The sequence below is a fragment of the Nestor notabilis genome, unplaced genomic scaffold (assembly GCF_000696875.1).
Source record: "Nestor notabilis isolate BGI_N333 unplaced genomic scaffold, ASM69687v1 scaffold30347, whole genome shotgun sequence".
NCBI lineage: Eukaryota > Metazoa > Chordata > Aves > Psittaciformes > Psittacidae > Nestor > Nestor notabilis.
The window spans coordinates 16,047-25,441 of record NW_009935647.1 but is presented as its reverse complement, the minus strand read 5'-3'; the positions used below and the strand labels follow the sequence as shown (position 1 = coordinate 25,441).

The 9,395-nt window shown below is 44.0% G+C and overlaps 1 protein-coding gene across 1 annotated transcript; it reads left to right on the top strand.

Moving 5' to 3' along the window:
* Window positions 1-1,684: 1,684 nt before the first annotated feature.
* LOC104408366 (chromosome unknown open reading frame, human C8orf76) lies at window positions 1,685-6,770 on the top strand (the record flags this gene model as incomplete). Its single annotated transcript, XM_010017948.1, has 4 exons — window positions 1,685-1,828; window positions 2,583-3,100; window positions 5,301-5,433; window positions 6,570-6,770. Coding segments are annotated over 4 exons (996 nt in total), but the record flags the coding sequence as incomplete, so codon positions are not given.
* Window positions 6,771-9,395: the final 2,625 nt, after the last annotated feature.

The window sequence follows — 9,395 nt, the reverse complement described above, 5'->3', positions numbered from 1 at the left end:
GTGAGCTGGCTCCCTGACCACCCCGCTGGGAGGTGAAGCAGAATGTAGTCGTCAGGCTCCCCACAGCTGGTTTACGAGCCCCGTCGTTAGTTGTGCCCCCTCTGTGCCGCCTCCCCGTGCTCGGGATGGCTGGTTGTGCCTTCGGGGTGCGCTTGTTTCCCGGTTCTGGGCCTCCCTCCTGCAGCGCTAGAGCCTGTCCGCGCTGCCGCCTTCCTGAGCAGCGCTCCGGGTCATCGGTGCTCTCCTGCCTCTGCGGGCCTCCTTGAAATCAGCTGCTCCTGCCCTTGTTTCACCTGTAATAGCTTCTTGTTCCAGGCTGTGGTTTGCATTACGGGCTCCCTCATTCCAAAGCCCTCGGGCCGACTTCCCACTCCGCTCCTTTCACCTTGCCCGTTGGATTTGTTGATGTTTCTGTACCTCGGTTGGCACCAACTTCTGCTTTTTAATGTTATTCCAGCGCTACTGCTGTTTGTCTGTACCCAACAGACGCTTTTGAGTCTCAGCAGAGGCGCCCTGGAGGGATTCATGGAAGTGTGCTGAGAAGATGCCTGAGGCTGCGGTCAGGCATGGCTGCTGCCCCTTGGGAGGAGCAGATTGCTCCTTGCTGTGAGCAGTGGTGCCCTCCTGGGAGAGAATGACACCCCCTCAGAGCTGGTAGTGGAACAAACGCTTGCTTCCTAATCCTTTTCTGTCACAGTGATCCATGTTAAAAATGTGTAGTCTTTGGTTGTGTTGCTAACCTGGATCACTGTGACAGAACCAGAACTAGTCTGCACAGAAACTTACAGGTTTGGGAGCACCAACCGTAGAACGGGGCTGGAAATAAGTCCAGGGATGGTGACTCCTTTTTTGGTTGAGAAGGAATGTGAGCTTAACACCAGGGAAGAAAAGTATTTCATCCATTTTGCAAGGAAATATTCAGGGTATGTTGCCTGGAAGCTTTTTCTGTTAGAACCAATCAAGTTTGCAAGGAATAATTAAATATTCATTTTGAGAGATGGGAGAATGAGCACTGCTCTTTAGTCTTCTGGTCTGAGCACTTCCATGAAGCGGGAGGAACCGAGATTCCAGTCTTGGCTTCACTGAATACTTAATTTACTGTATTTAAATGTTAATTGGAGTCCTGGTGAGTGCCCTGAGCATTAAGCTACAAAAGTATTGCTCATTCTTGTCTTTTTCCGTAGCCCAATTAATATTTAATTATTTCATGCAAATTAGAACCACCCTACAGGAACAATGGAGATTCACCTTCCTCGTGGTGTTCTCTGACTTGCTGATTGCTCATGTGAGGTGGGTACTTGCAGGTTCAAACCTTCCCATGAAGCTGAATTTCAGCTGAGTGCTCTGATCATTGAGCTGATAGCTGGGGGAAGGATGCCCTGTGTCATACAGTGGGTTGGTAGATGATCCCTTCTGGATCAAGCCTGGTGGGGGAGAGGTGTGGTGAATCCAACACCAGTTAGGACTGAGGTTGCTCATCACTGTTTAGACTTGGCTGTGTAGTCCCAGGGCCCTCCTATGTTGCTGGCATAGGTGGTAGCTGAGACGAGAGAAGTGAAAATGTGGACTTCAGCGCCTGAATTTCCTCTGTGACTGGAGTCATAACCAAAACACACTGTCAGGCTTGCTTTTAAACGAAAATCTCACTGCTTTGCTTGGCTTTTCTTTTTGTTGACCCTGCTAGAAAGCCCTGTGTGAATACTCCAAGTGCTTACTGCTCTTACCTCCCAGTAACATTGCCATGAGACGGGATGTCCAGGAGGGCCAGGCTCGCTGTTTGTCTCACTTAGGAAGGCACAAGGAGGCTCTGGATATTGCAGAAGAAATGGTAAATAATGCAATCTTTCTTTTAGGCTTTGAACGTGAAAATATTGCTGGTAGTTCTTTCATATGAACCATTTTCTGGGAAAATAATCTTCATGTGCATAATCCTTCATGATGTTCAGTGCTGAGAGTATTTGGTAAACACAGGGTAACTGTCACTGCAGATATAATCACTCTTTAGAAATCAGAACACCCTGTACCACAATGAGCTCCCTGTGCAGGGAGGCTGGTAGTCCTGGAAGGGACTAAACATCATGCTCTGCCAGGCAGAATTAATGTAATGTAACAGGAATTATAAGAAAGGGATAAATGAGTGCTTAAATCTTTCCACTGTAAGAGTGACGGTTCAAAACTCCCTTTTATTTCCATATACTTGCTGCCAAACCTCCACCAAGAAGAGTCTCTAACCACAAATGAAAACATCCAGAGGCTCTGAAATCTGCTAGAATTTTGCTGCTGCTGTTTATTTTATATAGAAGGGGTTTATACTACAAAGAAGGGCAGCTCTATAAAGCTCTGAAGGCAAATACACAACTGACAACATTGGGCCTTCAGATGGGCACAAGGCAGCTTGAGGGGGATGCTGTCAGCTTGGCTGTGCATGATCTCTATCATTGAAATTAAGAGCACAGTTTTGGACAGTTTGAAAAGTACCTTTAGTGGTATTTGTGTGTCATTCTTGAGGGAGACGTTTCCTTAGGCTCTGAAGGGTGATTCTGTTCTGCTCCTGGTTTTCATCTGTTGGCTTTTGTTTCTAGCAAAAAGGCACTACTAACACAGATCACTTAACGGCGGTTCTCAACCTGCAGTTTGCCCTTTACCAGGGCCTGGAGAACGTAGGAAAAAAGATCACGTGTCTGCAGCAACTCATCTGCTTACATCCTTTCAACCCCCAGTACTGGAAGTTACTTGCGGAAGCTTATATGAGCCTTTTACAGAGCATATCCCCGTTAGTCATTCCGGAAACGAATCTAAATCAGTCTGAAGAGGTTAGTGTAAGTGGTAGGAGTTTCAAAACATCACCTGGAACAGAGATTAATTTGCAGCCTCAGAGATCAGACAGCCAGAAAGAAGGCCCTCGGTCCAGCCTGGCTACAGAAACAGAGAGGGAGAATGCAGTGACTTGTAATGGCAGCCGAGCTGTGAAAGAATTCCCCTGCCCTTTGGAAGACCTGGAAAGGACGGACCAAGGGAAACACGCAACCTTTGAGTCCTGGGAGCAGAACATGCCAGAGAAAGTTGGGATAAAGGCATGTGCCTCGTTTATTAGAGCAAGGTAACTAAACGTGTTCTTGGAATAATGTTAACTTCTCCCAGTCAGGAACAATTTAAAGCACATTTTTCACAACCAGAATATTTTCAGTTTACGTTTTCAATTCAGATATTTGTTCCAGCGTTGGTGATGCTGACTTGGAAACACTCTGCTGTTGCTTCAGCAGAATCAACTATAATCGTAGCTGTGAGCAGTCTGAATCTTGAGTGAAAAGGGTAAGCCAGTGTCATGCACTGTTGAGAAGAGAAGCGGGTTTTGATGACCTTATTCTATGAATCTCTTCAGGCAATTCTATACCAAAGGGCCTGTTCTTCATCAAATGAGAGTGGCTGTTTCCTGGGCTGGTATTAAAGAGTCCCAGGGGGTGGCTGGCCAGTCCTCCTCGTGCAAGTGCCACCTGCTTTGTTTGCTTGAAGCCTCATGGTTGAGCAAAAATGCATTTTATAATAATACCCCAATCTGCATAATGGATGAGGCTGAAAAATGAACCGTGTGACAGCTGATTGGCAGGGCTGCATTAAAATGCTCTTTCATTTTCTGCCTTCTCTTCCTAAAACTCTTGCACACAACAGAAATCCCTAAAACATGATCTTTCAAAGTGATAATTAGGAACTGGCTTTGTTAAATTAGTCTTGGATTTTCTTTCCCCCTCTCGGTAATGTATTAGTCACTGAATGTATTTAAAGCCATTCTGTGACCTTCCACAAGTGCTTACAGAGAACACTCTATAACTGCCCTGTTAGGGCAAGGTTTAAGGGATATAAAAAGAGAGAGAATAGCTTTTAACTGTACTCAGACTAAGAGTGATTTTAATTGCTGCTTGAGACAAGTTAATAGATTTAGCATTAATATTGAATATTAAAGCTACATTTGTATTAAAATCTTCTATGTTGCTTGTTTTGGTGTGAATGATTCAGCATTGAGACAATCATAAACGGTGGCATTTCCTTGCTTGGCTACAGTTTCACAAAGGGTTATTATGGTTCATATTTGCAGATACATTTGTCCAAGGTAAGCTCCTCCCCTACCCAGGGCTTGTGCATTCAGTAGGTTGTCTGATATTTTCAGCTTTGTTGGATTTTGAGATGTGGATGTTGTATAAACATATGAGCAGGGTAGATGCTGGGATGGCATTTTGCAGGCAATAAGGTTCTGTGTTAAAGCATCACGAGTAACCGACTCTTCTAGTTTTGCCAACCAAAAACAAAAAGAGGGAGAAGTGGTTTTGGCCAATTTTCATTGAGGTTTCATTCTTCCTTACATTATGGTGATGCAAATCTTGGAACAAAACCATCTCACAAATTAAAAGTACTTTCCATTTTGACTGTGAATTTCCCAGTTCAAACTTTACTGAATTTACAAATGTTTTTTTGGCTCAGACTTGTAAATTTTGATGTTTGTAATGCTCAAATGAAAACTTTCATCTAAGATCTTAAGTCTCCTTGTCATAAAAACACATACCTCAGTCATAACACCTGCTTCATTTAACTTCATCAAATGCGATAAGGAAATTTGTTGTTGTTCTTTATTCATAAAGCTTGAGTTAAATACAGTTTCAGTAATGATATTGCTCAATCCAAGGGGTCCCTTGGTTGAATATACCTAAATACTTTCTCTGCTGACACGTTTTACAATGCTGGTGTGAGGAGGACTTTGGAAACTGCCACAGCGCACTCAGTTGTTGTTGGGGTCTCCCTGTGACATGAAGGCACAACAATGTCAAAGCACAATGTCAAACCTTCACCAACCATGGTGGTGACTTCTGGGGCGCTGCCCTGAGCATAAAACTATGGTGAAAGAGTTTAGAAATTCCTCTAACCCCCCCACATTTGTAGCTTCCAGACTGCAAAGACCATCACTGCCCCAGGCAAAAGCGCGCTGCTGGCTTGTTAGGCCTTAGATGTGGTTCTCCTGATGTGCTGCAGTTGATGGAAGCACATCTGAGCCTCACTTTTGAAATGTGTGGTGAATACATGGGGAGAAGAATGTTTGTGCAGTGCAACTGGAGATACTCAGCATGTTGGTTTTAATTACTAGTCTCAGAGCCCGGATATTCCATACCCATAGTCATTGATAGGGATCTCTGAATTTCTTTGCAGTCAGCAGAATTCCAGAAGAGCTGTTTTGAAGTATGTGTTGGTTGGGTTTAGGTTGCTGACTTTTCTGCCAGCTGTACTTTTTTTAACTGCCTTCCTCATTTCAGGCTTTTACTCCAGCTTAGCCAGTCGCAACAGTCATCCTTTGCACTAGAGAAGAACATTAAAGGTCAAAAAGAAATTGATGACAAAGTGGCACGACTTGGTTTCAGTGAAAATTCCTTGCTGTTGATGATCAAGGTAAGGGGGTGTTTCCTTGTGTGTGAGTTCTCAGCTATCCTTAGGCTGGTTGAGGTGCCTGAGCCAGGAGTTCAGGCACAAAATCCTAGGACACTCCTCTGAGGGAACGAATGGAGCCAGGAAGCAAAGGCAATCAGCTGGGTGGGTTGCCCTGGTAGTGTGTTATCTGGAACTGACAGCCATAGCTCTGTAGCACTGGCTTTTGTCATGCAACTGTATCTCTGTTCTGTTGAGATGCTCCTTTTGGGAATGTTCAGGGTTGTTAAGTTTCTCATTGGACTTGTGTTTGCAGATGCATCATCACTGTGTTACCTGGGATGCAGGTTTTATCTTGGGAATTTTAGATGCCACAAAGTGAATGAATAACAAGTATGAACTGGAAATGGAGATTACTTCGATGGTCACAGCAGCATTAAACACTTCCAGAAAAAGTATTAAACATCTTCAGAAAGAGCCAGAGACATCCTTTTACGTGATTTCTGTGTTCTGCTTGATGTACTGGGTTCTAGTTTTAAAGAAATACAGAGGAGGAAAGTTAACATCGTGTGACTTTATTCATAGAGTTTAAACATTTTTAGTGCTATTTATAGTTTCTGACTTTTATCCTAAGGAACAGAAGGAAGCCGGGGAGGTTCTGACTTTGCTGTCAGTACTACAGCTTTGAGTGAGTGGAAGCCAAGCCGCTGCCGGGTTGGCAGGCAGTCTTGTGGGCTTTCATCCATGAGAGGGCAGCAGCACTCAGGCTATCAGGTTTTGGAAAGGTTGAGGAAACAAACTTCTCCCTTTGCTTCCTTTGGTCCAACACCCCCAGGAGCAGATCAGAGCGCGGGTGCTGTTGCGAGGTGAGCACGCAGTTGGTGTTGAGATTCCCACTCCTACTCCGAGAGTAAAAATCCCGTTGTCGGAGCGTAGCCAGAGGCAGGGTGGGTTGTGCAGCTCTGGAGCTTGGGTTCTCTGCTCTCCCTGTGTATTGCAGAATGCAACAGGCAGACAGCTTGATTGTGGCTTGGAAACTTCTGGATCGTGTGTGGTTCATGTGTCAAGGGCTTGTCTTGGGAAGATTTGTTATTAAGGTAATAGTTGCTGGTTTCCCTCCACTTATTTTCTCGTTTCCCATCTTCTTTCTTCCTCTGCAGATCATGGGACGGGATCTTACACCAGAAAAAGAGGAATTCCAGGGCGAGGTGAAATGCATAGGCCCTTCAGTGCTGTCACCACTGGTAACTGCGTCAGCCACAGAATTTGAAAGCAATTGGTTTGGTAACCTCCAAGATGATTTATGTCACTTTGACAGACAATTCTGTTCAGGTGCACATCTCCCACCTTTAGTAACTTAACAGTTTTGTTGTATTTATTCTCATATCTTCAGTTGATGATGGAATGATACGTACAATAAAGTTCATACTACATTTTTTAAGAACTCTTGTTGTATGTCTTTAAAGAACATATATATATATATATATTTATCTGCATCCAGACTCTTCTTAACCTCTCATCATTTTCTTTGTTCACTGATTTGTTTCTATTCAAAATAATAAGGAATCCAGTATAAGAGGGAGCCTCCAGTTCAGCTTTCAGAGGTAGCTTTCCCTCATAAACCTCACCACGTTGTGCTTGACGTGCCTGTCAAGGCCTGCAGTGCTGGTGGGATGGATGGCTTCCTTCATGGTGTCCAGTTTGAAAGGTTCTTGGTGTCACATTCAACATTGTTGCGTTTAAAGCCATGAAAATAGCTATTTTCTTAAGGAATTTTTTTAGCATTAGTGAACTGACATTACAGGGATTTCCTGCTCAGAGGTGGATAGCTAGAAACCTGAAATACATGTGTACTGAGAAATTGTCAGTAATTCCATCTGGTGTAGGAAAAAACATCTAAGCGGTAAATATTTAACTTGGAACTGGAAGGAGATTTTCTTTCTTCAAAGTTAATTGGCTTTTGCAGGCATAGAACCAGCTACAGTCTTGTCGGCAGCGTGCTTAGACGAGGGAGGAGGAAACTGTCAAGGTTGTTTATATGTACTGAAGAGTGTTAAGTCAGATCATATCCTTTATAAAACCCTGCGAGGAAGATCTTTGCTGTGACAACTGGCAGTGTCACTTCTGCACCATACAGCTCCTTATGCTGCGCTGTCAGATGATAATGACACCGCTTTGCTTGACTTTCCGAGGCGACGATGCTTCGGGCTCCTACAAAAAAGGCAGAGAATATCCTGTAGCTTCTTGTGCTTGAAGGAATTGACATTTGAGGCAAACAAGATGTGCTCTGCCCTCATCTTCTCTTAAACTGAGACTTCAATTCTTTGTAGCTTTTTGTGAATGTGTTTTTTTTAACGGGTATAGGTTAAACCCAGGAATCTCTTAGGTATCATTTACTGTGACTTTCCGTGATGTTTTCCTGTGTTTTCTTTCTGCAGCACTGAAAAGCGCTGAAGCTCTGCATGGCTCACAGTTGAACGGTAATTCACCATGTGCGAACACACTTTGTGTCTGCTTCTTTTAGGTGAATTTTAAAGCTTTAAGATACTGGTTGGGGAACCAGTCACTAACCCTCAGTACGGTTCAGCCCTCTGAGAAGTTGACTGGGAAACCTCTTGGAAAAACGGAATATCACCTCCAGCCACATCCAGTTGTCTTTGATAGTTTGGTGACTTGATGTGATTAAACCACATCCTGGTCAGCCTGTTATGAAAGATGATGACTTTGCAGTGCACTTGGGTAAGCATTGACACACTCAGAGTGTATTACAGAACATTTGCTTTAGTCATGCTCGCGCTTTGCTGGGTGGAAATTCTTGTGTGTGTGCGTGGAGCACTATATTTGTAGGCAGTGAAGCGCGCCTGAGGGGCTGGGGATGCTTTTAAGACTTAATTTGTGTTGTAAGTTTTCAGCAGAGACTGTCCGTAATGTGCTGTAAATTAATGATGATGGTGTCAACAGCAGAAGGTCTTGCAGCAAAGACACGGAAACATGGAAAGCTTAGTGCCAAATGTGCCAGCAAAAAACTGGAGCGGGGACTTCTGGTTCTTCTTAAATTGAAAGTCATAAGTAGCCACATAAAATGGTTCTAATTTGTTTAGCCACAGCTCTCACGTAGGTTCAGTAGTTAGGACACCAGAACACAGCTTTTGTGGAGCCAGGTCTGTAGAGATGTTTAATGGGAACTCCCCACATGGTTTGGCTCCACTGAAGGTGGAAATAGCATTGAAGCTGTTGTAGCAGCAAACGAAATACTTGCCAAATGTTGTCAGTTTGTGACTGAGATGTGCAAACTACACAGTGATGTGGAGACTCTTTGGTGTGTGTGCAGGGTTTGACTTGAGGTGGTGTCTCAGGCTGGGAACACAACAGTTAACTCCCGCTGGCTCCGGAATGGAAGGCAAGCGGCAGCTCTTACCAACAGACAGTATTTTCTCAAACGTAACAAGAAAGCAAAAATGTTGGCAGGGGGTTGGAACTGGATGATCTTAAGGTCCTTTCCAACCCAGAGCATTCTGTGATTCTATGTTGGGTATAACTACTGCAAAGCAAACAACATGAATGTCGTTCTGAACATGTTGCATAGTTGCTGTCCCAGATAACCAGTGTTCATTGCACTGGGGCGATGAAATGCTCCTTTGTTCTACTTGTGCCTGGCTATCTCTCATCTCAGCTGCTTCAATTCCTCCTTTTTTGGCCTGCTCCTCACTTCCTTGGCATGCCACTTCCAGCTCCAGTTTTCTGTTTCTGATCATACCTCACAAGGGGTTTTGTGTTTCCGTCTTGCATTTTGAATGCATCATCGTTGCTTCTGTGTTCTGCATAATTCTACATCTGTCTGCAATAGATTTCTTCATGTTTCGGCTCTTATGAGCCCAAATAATCTATGATTGTATGATTATTGGTGTTAGTACACACACCAGTGCTCTGTGCAGAGCTAAAGAGCAAATTCGAGTATTGCAGACTGCAAGTGAGAATCCATTGAC